Source organism: Candoia aspera, chromosome 3 (genome assembly GCF_035149785.1).
Source record: "Candoia aspera isolate rCanAsp1 chromosome 3, rCanAsp1.hap2, whole genome shotgun sequence".
Taxonomy (NCBI): domain Eukaryota; kingdom Metazoa; phylum Chordata; class Lepidosauria; order Squamata; family Boidae; genus Candoia; species Candoia aspera.
In genome coordinates this window covers 105,074,093-105,087,988 of record NC_086155.1, presented here as the reverse complement: position 1 = coordinate 105,087,988, position 13,896 = coordinate 105,074,093, and the positions used below count along the sequence as shown (strand labels likewise).

The 13,896-nt window shown below is 38.6% G+C and overlaps 1 protein-coding gene across 1 annotated transcript in view; it reads left to right on the top strand.

Moving 5' to 3' along the window:
* The window catches only part of RASAL2 (RAS protein activator like 2), a 209,094-nt gene that overhangs the window by 165,417 nt on the left and 29,781 nt on the right, over positions 1-13,896 (top strand). Inside the window, exons 6-8 of the mRNA XM_063298479.1 lie at positions 8,905-9,058; positions 11,738-11,836; positions 13,272-13,826. Coding sequence (XP_063154549.1) covers positions 8,905-9,058; positions 11,738-11,836; positions 13,272-13,826 — 808 coding nt within the window. The remainder of the gene's footprint in view (positions 1-8,904; positions 9,059-11,737; positions 11,837-13,271; positions 13,827-13,896) is intronic.

Sequence of the window (13,896 nt, the reverse complement as noted above, 5' to 3'; positions counted from 1 at the left end):
TCTGAATTTGAATCATTTTCAAGCTCAAAACACTGGGTTTTTTTTTAGATTGAAGCAGATTTTTCCAACCATTGTGGAAGTATTTCAAGCTATAAAATGCTCTGTTTTGAATCTAAATATGGATGTTTGACAGACAGTTCACAGAGAGCTAATGGTAATATACTGAATGCTATTATTTCAGGCAGGAATCTGTGACTTTTCAAATTAGGAGTCACTCTTAACCTTTGTGTGGTGAGCCAATAACCAGTCTCCAAAACAGGCCAAAATAAAACATGATTTAATCTTCATTTCATAAACATTTAATTTAATAGACCTGATATGATGATTGCTTATTTGTTTAATTTCCTCCTTCTGTCACATTAACATTTCAAATTTGATGGCATCTTTTAGAACAGTACTATAACTTCACCCAAGGCTTTTGTGGGTCACGTGTGCTCCTGGGGTCTCAGATTTTACATGCCTATTATAAAATACGTCAGTATCATGATGGTGCAAGGATTCTGATCTGACATAAAGAAGCATTGGTCATTAACTGCTACAGAAAAAAAAATAGCATAGTTACCTATTATCTGTCTCCTTTTTATTTTATGCTAAAGGATTTTTATAGATCCATGCTGCACCTTGAGTTGGTGAGAAAAAAGTTAATCATCCAGGTTAAGTGGAAATGAAGCAATTATTTCGAAGGCCAATGAAACTTTAGGAAAGAAGCAAAGACACACACCTGAGCACATGCACCCTTAGCACACACACCCAATTGTCTTTCTGCCACCCTGTTGGTCTGCATAATGTTCTTGTTTACAACGATCGTGCTTCCTGTGATTAACTGCCATCTTTGCAGGTACACTAAATACCTTTCATTTTTCCAATAATTTCCCTTTCAATAGAGGAAAAGCTCTTTTAATCTACCACCACTGCTGGTCATTAGAACACTGGTGAAGTGGCTTTGGATTATTATCTCCATGCTCAGATTGCCTTCTTAATTGCAGCACTGGGATGTCAGATGAGATTTCTGTTCTGCAACACAATCGGATTATTCTTCTAGACAGACAGTTATTTTCATTTAAGTGCTCTTTTATGAGCATATGCTGTTTATGGACTAGCAGTATTTACAACAACTGCTTTTCTATGATTTTTAAACATTTTAAAGAGAAAATAAAAATTAATGAACACTAATACAGAATAAAGAAAACAAAGGAGAAAGAAAAAGACAAAAGTGCAGAAAAAAGATAAAAAGAAATAGAAAGAAGCAGTTTCCAGTTTCTTCTGCAGCAAATACAAGTATATCTCTTACTCTGTGGTTACCAAAAAATAAGCTTTTTCTATTATCTTTTTTTTTCCTGTTTCATGCAAAAAGTCTATGAGGGATTTCCAGTCAGCCATAAATGTAGATACTGTCTTTTCTCTAATCAAGGAAGTCAATTTATCCATCTGTGCAGGTTCCATCATCTTCACCAACCATTCCTCTGTTGTGTATAGCGTCAAACCTTTCCGCTTTTGAGCATACAGTATAGTAATGTCACTGCAGTTGTCATATATAAAAACAAAATTCCATGACTTCTTTCTAGCTGTCTGTCCATTAATCTCCCAGCACAAAACTTAGCCAGATTCAGGGAAATAAAATCACACAGATCAGGTAACAGAAAATTGTAAATAAAATGGATCCAGGTGGCCTAGAAATCTGACTAGCTGTGGAGTTACTAGCTTTATAATAAGTGCAATATAGCAAAACATGGGTTAATATTTCAGGAACGCCTTCACCATGGGGGCAAAACCTTCGTTCAAAGGGATATCCCAAATTTCCCCTCACAGATAGCTGTTGGAAGGGCAGCCAATTTATCTATCAATAGAGTGCCATGATGGTTGAAGAACGGAACTGGGAAACCCAGGTTCAAGTTCACACTCTTCCTTGGCACTCAGTGGATGACTTTGTTCCAGTCTGTCAGTCCAGATGGCCTGAGAGTTGTTTCTGTGAGAACAAAACAAAGGGCAACATCTGTGTGAACTACCTTGAGCTTTTAGAGGGAAGGTGGGATATAAATGTAATAAATAGCTGTACTTTTATGAATTTTGCAGTGCAGTTTGCCAGCACACACAATGGATCTGTTAGTGAAAACTATACACACAGCACTCTATATTACATTGTCAGGTGGTACTTTCCATGCCATTGTAAACTGCCTCTGGAATATATGTGAAGTGGAGAGAAATGGGTGTGGTGACTAAGCCATAGGAGAAGCTTGAAGCAGACTTTATCTGATAGCAAGAGGAAATACAAGTTTAAAATGCAGAAGATTCATGTAGTGTGTGTGTGTGTGTGTGTGTGTGTAATCTCTCTCTCTCTCTCTCTGTATATATATATACACACACACACACACACATACATACATACATACATACAGTGTGTGTGTGTGTGTGTGTGTGTGTAGTATATAAAATATTTCCATTTGCAGGATTCCATCAGAGTTTTGACCACATGAAGCCGTTCATTTTTAGGGATCTACTCCTTTTGAATTCTTGATGTCTGCATAGGAAGCTAAACAGATGCCAGCGGAGGATACAACCTGCTTGGCAGGATGTAATAAAAGGCCCTCCACAGGGGAAAGATCATGCGTGAGGCAAGATGAATAAAGCTTTTTTCTGGGCTCTTCTTCTCCCATACTCAGTTCCTTTTGCTCAGACCTTGTGTCTGGGTACTGTCTTGAAGGAAAAGGAGGGGATGCCGCCGCCTCCTTTGAAAGGTCACCTTTGCGGTGTCTGCCAAGAGTGCTCCCTGAGCTCTGCCGCTGCTGCTTCTCCCTGCTGTCTTCCACCTTTAATCTCTTTATAGATGCAGCACCATGGCAACAGACCCAGGGCTGAGTGAGCTGGGCACATACCAGCAACCTTGTTTGTGTCACCTGAGGGACAGGAGGCAGAGGTTGAGCGATAAGGCAACAGAGCTTGAGTAAGGAGAGTGGCTTTGCTCCTGCCAACTGTTTCCCCTTCTTCTTGGAAGTACCTCTGTGGAGCCCTGAAGCAGAAGCATTGACCACGGACCTGCTGCTGGACTTGGGCATTGCAGCCTTTGCCCTGAGGAAATCCTCTTCTGCAGTGTAGCCAAAGAGAAGGAGGTGTGTGGGTATCAGGACACATGGCACCGCTATGATTTGGGGATGCACCGTCAGGTGGCTGAACAATTGTTTCATGTAGGTGTGCTGGTTATTTGTCTGCAAGGATTTAGCAGTACAAGCTGTGCTAAACAGCTGTGCTTATGATGATTTGCCTTTCCTTTGGGATGTTCCCTGAGCGTAAAGAGAATGTTGGAAAAGATGTCTATTCCTGGCCTTCACTTCTTTATTCTTTGGAATTCCAGAGGTTTTCAGAAAGGGCTGTTGTAGCAGTGCTTAGTCTGCAGATTCAAAATGAGATTTTTTTTTAGATTGGCTGCTTCCACACACACACACACACATAAGATATGCTTTGCTTGTTCATATTGGTGACAGTGCAGGACAAAAATTTTAGGTTTGCACTGGTACTAATAGCAATTTGAATGAAACAGGTTTTATGAAAAACACTTCCACAGGTTTTCACATTGCATTGAACCCTTTTTGTCACTTCTTTTCAGAGGTGTTTCATTGTTATCTCTTCTATGCTCGTCTGTAAATTGAAACATTTAACATTTTGCCTGTTCAGGAGCTTTAAATTGGGATTGTTGATCTGAGGGAAAATTAAAATAATCTCTTCAAATTGGTTACAGGATTTTTCTTAAACACAAATTGGCTAATAATGATTTAACATTAAAAAATTCAGGATAATGATGTTCCCTTTTTAACTGGCCCTATTCATATGCCTTCTAAGAGCTTGAAAAATTAAGCAGGCAATGGTCTTATTTGGCCTTCTTTTCAAAGGCACAGGAGTAGTACCAGAAAACAAAAATGGTAACTCTGGCAAGGGAGGAGAGTGGCTGCAAAAGATTTCCTGCTCTCTGTTTCTTTTCTGTAAAAATTAATTACTCGATTGAAAATTAAATTTAAAAGTTGGAAGGGATGGAATCTCAGTAGAAGAAAATGTAATTTTCACTAAGAGCCATTGCATGCTAAAAACTGCAGCAATTAAGTGACTATCCAAACCTTAGACACAGTAAGAGAAGAGCTGTGTTAGTCTGTCGTGGAGGAGTCTGGTGGCATCTTTCTGACTAACCAATTTTTTCAGAAGGCTGAGCTTTCATGAGCTGCAGCTCACTTTATCAGATGCATGGAGTGGCTAGTCTGATGCAGGATTTAAATTGGGGTGCAGTGAGGGGAAAGGTGGAATGGAAGGGAGGGGAATATAGGTTGGCTATGCATAACCTCTCTTTCCCTTTTTCGTAACCTAAAATTGGTTAGTCAGCAAAGGTGCTGCCAGACTCCTTCTAATCCAAACTTTGGAGAATTGATTTCTGAAAACAATTTCAACTCCAGAATAAAGGAGAAATGATAAAGAAATAACTTCTTCTTTTTAAATATGATGTCAGAAGATTGCATGAGTACATTTTTCATAAAGTTAAATGCAGTGCAATTAGAAATAGTTTTAAGAAATGGCCATCAGATTGTGTCAAAAAGCATTTTGACTTGCTGGATTGTTAACAATCAGAAATGGAGAGATCCATTTTTCCTTAAAGGCTTTCAATTTCTGCAAGGGGAGTATCTGGGTCTCTATTTTTAAATAGTAGCATAGCTTATATTTTGCTATTCTCTTGCAACATCATTAGGGAAAAAATCTTAGTTAATTCTACTGCAAACATCTGCAAGTTGTTCTGTTAAAATACCAGAGTAGCTTCTATGAATTTGTCTGGAGTTGCCCATCCAGCCACTGCTCAAATGTACATCTCTATTAATGTGGCCATACCTCATTGGTGCTATATAGGACTCTCTCTGTGAAGTCTATTCCTCAGGGAGGAGTGGCTTTGCCTCTCCTTTTCAAGCATTTACTAAGAATCAGAATATACAGTTAGGATCTTGGCGACTTTTGAATATTCTTTTGAATTAAGTACAAATGTGGTATCTTGTAAGACTTTCTTTATAGGAACCTACTTGATAGTAGCACTGTGCCCATGATTTAGAAGAAGTGCACTGGACCTAATGAATCAATTCATTAAAGCATCCACATCCTTTTTCATGCTCACCTACAAACCTGAAAAAACAGGTGGCTGCTTTAATACATAGAAATGCTCTGCTCACATGTGAAGTATGCATATCTCTACTTCCTTTATAACCAGGACTGTCTGTCTAATCCAGTGTTATCTATTCTGAATACAGGTAGACCTCACTTATCGACTGCCTTGTGCAGTGACTGTTGAAAGTTACAACAGTACTGAAAAGATAACTTTGCAACCAAGGCACACTTTTACAATCTTCACAGTGTCTTTCTCTCAGTGATGTGTTCGCCCTTATAGTTAGTATGCGTTGTCCTGTGCCTGACATGTCTTTTCCTCCCCCCCACACTCCGAGTGGAGAGATTGCTTAAACAAGCAGGCTCTTTAGGCAAGAGTGCTTGTTTAAGCAATTTTTTTCTCCCCCACTCCCCATGCAGAGCAGAGAGATTGGAGAGGAAGGGATTACAAAAGAGTAAGCAGGCACACATTGGGGAATAGACGTGGAAAAGAATGGGCTAGCGCCAGCTGTTTGCCTAGCACACTCATGGCTGAGAGCCGCAAGTGCACTAGGCAAACAGCCAGTGCTAGCCCATTCCTTTCCATGTGTATTCCTCATTGCATGCCTGCTTCTCTCTTGTAATCCTTCCTCTCCAATGAATGTAAATACAAACATTAATTCCCTTCTGCTAATTATCCCAGCACCAGGATAAGCATTCCAAAGGGCAGGTGAGTGGGGGAAAAGGAAAGCTAAAGTAAAATCATAAGCACAGTTGCAGTCATGTGATTTTCCACTTAGCAATTGTGTCACTTAGTGACCAAGTTGCTGGTCCCAATTGTGGTTGCTAAACAAGGACTACCTGAAACTCCAAAACTTCAGGATTAAATTATTTCCCATAATTTTTATGATGTGAACTTTGTTTACAATGTTATCTTTTGATTGAAAATGGTCAACTAACTTAGATAGCTGGCAGTATGTCAAGTCAAATAAATAAGTACCTACCTCATCCTTTTAATTCTCCAACCAGTCATTGGAGCTCTCACATACTATCTAAAACATGTACTGTTCCTGTAACCTATATTCTCTCCCTTAAACTGGTTTAAAGAGAAGTTTCCCTTATTTACTTGTTAGTGTTAGCATTGCTGCTAATACACATAAATGGTTTTGGAATAATATTAAATGCTTTGTGTAAAAGAGGTCTATTGTACTGATTAAACTAGTGTTTTTCAAACTTGGCAACTTTAAGATATGTGGACTTAATGTATGTCCACACATCTTAAAGTTGCCAAGTTTGAAAAACACTGAATTAAACTTTTTGTGCTCTACATCTCTATAGCTGATACATATTGTTTACAAAAGATGCCTGATGCTTGCTTGTGGCTTGGTGATGGCAATTCCCCATCTGGTTGGCAATTCTTCAGCAGCAGTCAATCCCATGGTCCTGGTTAGCTTACTTGCTTTGCTTTAGTTCTGGTATTTTAACAAGATTCAGAGGCTCAACATTTTCAGTACCTATTTGGATTTTGGTAGAGTTACAGCATTAGGCATTATTAGGCATTCTTGAAATATTGGTTCCATGATTTAGGTTTGCCTAGATCCTTTACACTGTATGTGTGTGCTTGTGTGTGTGTATGTGGGATAATTTCTCCTAGGCCAGTGTATCTATTTTGATCTTTAGTGCCTAGCTGTAGTTAAAATATTGAGAGCAAACTGCAGAAATCTGCAAGTTCCTACTATTGTGATTAGTTGTGATGAATTCTAGTTAAGTGGAAACCTTCTGGCTTAACCATACTAAAATAGCAGCTGATGCTTCACTGTGGCCAATGCCACTAAAAGGAATTGCATTCTAGCAGTAACAAAGCATAAGGTATACCAACCAGGAGGCTCACTTCCAGTTTAGCTGATCATGGTAAAACACAATAAAACCTACAAATAAACTGCAGGTAGCCCTCAGCCTACAATGGCAGTTGGAACCAGAATTTCCATCACAAAGCAATGCAGTCGAAAAGTGCAACTGTATCACTTAGTGATGGCGATCCCTGCAGTCCTGGTTGCTGTTGTTAACTGAATCCCACAGCGAGGGTGTGAGGGAAGGTGAATTCGGATGTGAGGGGGTGCACAAGAGGTGCAGGTCAGGGAGGGTACATGGGAGTGAGATGTGGGTTGGGAAGGGTGTTCAGGGGTGCACAGGGTACAGCAAGGGTCGGGGGAGGTGCATAGAGGTGGGAGGGAGGTGCAGCGAGGGTTGGGGAAGGTGTGCAGGGGTGCGAGGGAGGAGTGGGCAGAGTGCGAGGGAGGTCCAGTGAAGGTTGGGGAGGGTGCATGGGCCAGTGCGGCGTCAGCACAGAGAGGCTGGGGGAGGGTGCACAGGTGTGGGAGACATAGGGCAGTGATTTACAACCTTCCCTGCTGGCTTCCCCATTGACTTTCTGGGGAAGCTGGCAGGGAAGGTTGCAAGTGGTGGTCACATGACCGTGGGACACGGCAACAGTCATAAATGTGAACCAGTTGTCAAGCGCCCAGATCACGTTCACATGACCGTGGGGGTGCTGGGATGGCTGGAACTCCTAGGGCCAGTCATAACCACGATTTGTTTAGTGCCATTGTAGCTTGGAGTGGTCGCTGACAGAATGGTGGTAGCTTGAGGACTACCTGTACTGTCTTAAGAAAAAGGAGCATAGTCCAAAGCCTAGACCAAACTAGCTCTCTCCAAAAGTTGTTACCAAATCATAAAATTCTTAATGTGACAGAAGTGAAGATTGTTAAATGCATGACTGGAGAAAATCATATTAACTATATGGATTATATTTAATTCTCTACAGCTAAATATAAATGAAATGCAATCCTGTTTCATTTTTGTGTCAGCCCAACCTTCAATTTTTTTAGGATGGCCTCTTAGATGTGATTCAGAGCTAAGTGCTGTGCAAAGATTTTTCTCTTTGGCTGTCTCCAGGAAACCAATGTAATTGAAGTCCCTTAGGTAGGAAGAGGGCTGATTGGGAATGCTCCCAAGTGGAGCATGCCAAATTAATATAATGCCTGAATAGGATTAATAAGATTATCTGTCTTCTCATATTATTTGCAAACAAAACTCATAGATTTTGTAACATTTTAGAATAAGAGTAATAGATCTGTCAAAATTGTTTCTATCCCATTTGTATTTTTGGAAATGGGAATATTAATAGTGGACATTGTGGATAATATTGTGCTTGGAAGCTGGTTCAGATGTTTGAGTGACTTACTGAATTACTTTGACCCCATTATCTTTCAGCCAACCCTGCCTCTTGGGATTGTTGTGAACATGAAATACACAAAAATATGTGTGTTGCTCTAAGCCCCTTGGAGAAACAAACAAGACTGATACAACTAAGGCGGATAATATGAGTTGATCACATACATTTTTCATTTCCAGAGCAGCCTTTGCATTATTTTTAAAGGAATATACTGGATAGGGAAGGGAAGGAAGAGAAATAGTACAATTCTACAAATGTAACATTTTCATTTGTAGTGGATAAAAAGCCTTTGGAAATTACTAGTAGGATTTGGGATTCTGTGAAACAGGTAGGAAACATTTGAACCATTAACCAATAATCCAGAATGCAAAATACTAACACGCAAAATTGTTTTAGGTTTCTGAATTTGCTAAATTTTGACTGGCATTTGTTAGAGGTTTCCATTTTCCCAACCAATATTTGGAATGAGGCAAACCTTAAAAGATGCTTTTACAATTTAATTTTATTAAACCACGTCCATTTTTCCTGGTGTCTTATTTCCAGTTTCTACTGTCTTTGTACAGGTCCCGTGGCTTACCAAAGCTGAAACAATCATTTTCCCATGAATCCTTGCTCAGTCCAGGAGGTCCTATTGAGACATTAGATCTTGGGACAGATGAGAAAGTCTTTGTCATGCCACTTCATAGCAGTATAATTGGACGAGACTTCTGCTTTGAGGTAAGTAAGTAAGTAAATAAATAAAGGTATATATTTTATTCCAAGAAAGAAAGAATATAATGGAAGACTGTGATACATAGTGGATTATCTGATTATCTGATAATTTTCATGTACTCGAGGTAACTGATACCATTTACTGAACAGAAATGAACATTTTCAGTTGCTTTTCAATCTTAAGTGAACATTGCAGTGAATGAGTAAGAGAAGCGACAAGGAACTGGGAAATGTCTTATTGGGCCTTTGTCAACTGATGGAGACTTATGTCACAGTTGGGCATCAGTTTTATCTCTAAGGACCATATTAGCAATGCAGCATCAGATAAGGAAATAATTTGCATGTTTGGATTGTATCAGTAATTATTAGTGGTCATCTAGTTAGCTTGCCTTGTTTTCTAGTCACTGTTTGCAGTCTTTACTGGTGAATGCTTACAAAATTTAACAAGTGTTTGTCATTGTAGCATTTGCAACAGATCACAGATCATAGAGGTAATCTTGTCCATTCACTGTCCCTTTCCCTTCCCCTTCCCCAAATTTATCTGCAGGGGGGGCAGCTGAAGCACAACTTTTATATTTTTCCCTCTACCTGGCTACTGGTTCCTTTTTCTTAATGCCTCTTATGCTGCAACATCACCATCTCACGTTCAAAATTTCAAATATTAAATTAAAACCAATTGAGAATAAAATGGCCAACATCTTAGATCACCAGTCATGGGCAACTTTGTTTCCAACTGAAATATTGAAACATTTTAGGTAGGAGATGAACATCTTGGGAGATTTAATGATCTCCTGAGATGTTTGCCATTAAAGCAAAAGGAAAAAATAATTATTTTGATGTATGTACCAGTGACTGCTTCCAATATCCTTCAAGACTGCAGTTGTCCTGGACCACAAATTGGGAATCATTAGTTTTGGTATTTAATGTATTCAAGAGCTTTTTAACTAATTTCCTTAATATATTTTTTCCAAAGTTTTTTTCCCCCCTTTTCTATTCCTAAGGTGAAAAATGAAATAATAGTTTTCCAGCTAGCTTGCTGAACTGAATTTGGGACCTACTGTATTTAAACATACATTGAGCTAAATCATGGTGAAACTTCTTCAATATAAAAACTATATACATGTGCACACACATTCATGGACAAAGATCCAGCTTGTCATGGAGGTTGCCTGACAAATTTGTTCCTTTGGAGGAAACAAGAAAAATTACAACATACTTTTTATTGATATTCCATGAAAAGGAAATTGTTCTGTGTTACTTCACCTTTTCTAGTTTAAATACAATGAGCTGGGCGACAAACTTAGATTTATCTCTTATGAGAAGTGGCCCTCTCAAAAAGAACAAAACAATATTTAAATATGTTTACTTATATGGTAGTTGGTACAGTCACTTTTTTCCAGTTCTCCAATGTGTTGTTTGAAGTTTCATACTAACCAGATCACTAACCATTGCTCCTCTATAATATAACTTGTAATTTGTGGGAAACTTTAAAACTGATGGGGATGTAGGCTTATTCCAATTCTCTACACTGTTGTGCAAAGCAAGATGTTATTAGACCTAAACCTTATTAAGGTAAGTGTCAGTTGGTGCAACATATTTAGCAGAATGTTTAGTGCAATCCTATGTTTTGTGGATTTCCTATGTTTTCCTTCTCAAGCTTGTTCATTATTTTTTTCTTCATTGTTTTCCATCTCTTTTAGTACTAGGCTTGTATCATGTCTTTTTTATGTTAGATAGCACACAAACTTTTTTATAAGCAGGTATAACTGTTTATTAAGGCTGTGCAGCACTTTGGATTCAAAGGAGAAAAGGTGCTTTAGAGCACATGTGGGAACAAACATATCCTCTTTCAGCCAATTCTTCAACCTGTCTTTCCTGCTATATCTGCAGAATCCCTGGAAAGACATACAGTAAATTGATTTAAGGAGTTGCCAGTCAGTGTTCCATGAGTGCTCATGTGTACTCCAAAGCACTTTCTTTTCCTTTGAATCTAAAGCTCTTTACAGCCCGGTTATGTATAACTGCAAATTGGAAAACAAAAATGAAGAATGATTTTACAATAGTGATAAAAATATTGTTTAGAAAAATGTTTGATTTATGACCAGCATTAATATAAGCTATAAAAAGCAGTTATTTCAAATGTCCCTCAATGCTGTTTATTACTTTATAGGTAGATTTATTAACTTAATCAACCTTTCAGGCTAAATTCCATTTGAAAACTGTACTCTCCAAGTTGGGAGGATTTGGTGAACATTTCAGCCACAATTAATGGATTTCAAATGAGATCATAACGTTTCTGACACTTGGAGCTGTTTAATACCCCAAGAAAATGCTCAGTGGATTAGGATTCTGTTATGTTTAAATTTATTTATTTATCACATTTCTTTGCCACCCATCTCTACAAACCACTCTGGGCAGTTTACAAGTGAATTAAGACAATTTGTTGTTGTTTATTTGTTTAGTCGCTTCCGACTCTTCGTGACTTCATTAAGACAATAGAATTAAGACAATAGAAGAATTAAAATATCATTGAAACAGATTCATTATAAAAATATAAATATACATAAATGTCCTCATTAAGCTACCATGTTGTAAAGTATTGGGGTATCTCTGCTGTTTCCTTTCATGCAATTACGATCTCAGTTGTAAGCTTAGCTCATCCTGACTTTCTGTAATATGTTCTAGATATCTTGCTCCAGTTGTAGTAAATGCTTCAGTTGCTCTTCTGCTGCTGAAAGAGACATTTGGATGGAGAATATACGGAGGGCTATCCAGCCTAATAAGGTATCATGTAAAATACAGCCCCAGAAAAGCATCCATTGAAAAATGCATCCTGAGTAATAGCTTGGGATATCCGACTCTTCCCAAACAAGTATACCCTTTTAAGTAGATTTGAGACATCACATTAGCTGCCTCAGAAGGAAAACTGCTTAGTTACCCCAGTTAGACGTTGTTGATACAAAAGTGTGATAGATTACACCTTTAACCTGTAAATATGTCACCTTGTTAATCAGTGATTTTATTGTTGAACAAGTACTTCCAAGTACTTTGGGGAAATTAGTAGAGAAGTGGTACAGTGATGAATACTGGTGATTGCACTGAAATATGCATATGTATAGATTATCCAAAATTAGAATCTGTCACATTTTGAAACAGTTCCTAATTGCTGGCCATGTTTGCCAATTTCAGTGTTTTAATATATTAATAGTGAACATTACCAACTACTGTATGGATTCCTTTCAGATGGACTTGGGAGCACACTACTTTCATTACCTTTATACATGATTTATAATGGGAGAGACATAGAGGAGTGGTGACCTTGTTTAACTCTCTAGAATTTCCCAGCATTTATTAATGCAAATAGCTTTAATGCACTTCAGAACTTGCTTCTTTAGAAGTTGTGGGGGGGAGGAAGTACTACTTTGTACTAATTCAATTTCTCTCTCACAGGATAGTTCCATTTTGCCTATAGTATTCATCAAGCAGCCTTTAGCTCTCCAAATAGTTCTGGATTACCATCCTGTCATTTCCAACCATTGGGAGATTTCAGTTAAAAAAAAAATCTGGAAGGTCACCTTCCTAATATACATGATGCTGGGTAAGGTCATTCTAGAAGAATGGTCTGTCACATGGCATCCAGATGTCAGAAGGCAAACTGGTGCAATGGCTTCCCAATATCTCAACAAGACTCCAAGATACTCTCCACCAATGCAACTGAACTTCCTCAATTCTCAAATATTTTTTTCCCTTTTCCTCTTCATCAGTAGCATCATAGTCCTTTGTGAATGGTTGCTGCCTGAAAAAAATAACTGACAGAGAATAAACTGAAACTTAATCCAGCAAAGGCGTAGATGCTGATGGTCTGAGACTGGGGATATACTGTTCTGGGTATGGGGTCATGTCCCATCTTAAGAAGAAGGTTCATAGCAGAGGAGTGCTCCTGGTTTAGTGTTGTTTTAATTGTCCAGTTGACTGCCATACTCTGTTGGCTTCAGCTTTGCTTTTTCAAGAGGCTAGAAATCCAGGCATGATCAGACATGTTGAATTTGGAGCTTCCCTTAAAGAGAATTCAGAAATGTATTTATTATCTCATAAGCCATCTTAAAAAGAAGATAAATAGAAAGCCAAGACTTAAAAATATCATCATGGTTATGAAAGATAAGAACCACATAGAATAAACATTCCTTGTGATAAGTAAACCAAGTGTTTCTGTCTCCAGGATAACTGCCGACGAGATGAGAACGTGTTGCGTCTTTGGATCATTGAAGCCAAAGGTTTGGCCCCCAAGAAGAAGTATTTCTGTGAAATATGCCTGGATGAAATACTAGTTGCCCGAACTACCAGTAAAGCAAAAGCTGACAATATTTTCTGGGGTGAACAGTTTGAATTCTCTGGACTTCCACCCACCTATAGCATTACTGTCCACATCTATAAGGACACTGAAAAGAGAAAGAAAAACTATAAGAATAATTATGTTGGTCTGGTCAGCATTCCCATAGCTACTGTAACCGGTCGACAATTTGTGGAAAAGTGGTACACCATCAGCACTCCCACAGCCAATAAGGGGAAGTCTGGAGTGCCATCCATCCGGATCAAGTCACGATACCAGACTATCATCGTCCTTCCTATGGAAAAATACAAAGAGTTTGCTGAATTTGTAACCAACAATTACACTGAATTATGCTCTGTTTTGGAGCCAGTGATAAGTGTCAGAAACAAAGAGGAGATGGCCTGTGCTATGGTGCACATTCTTCAGAGCACTGGCAGAGCAAAGGTAAGAATATGCAGAGCCTCTGATCTTACGTTGCTTCTGAGGTTAAGTGTTATTGAGAGATGGTAGGAGA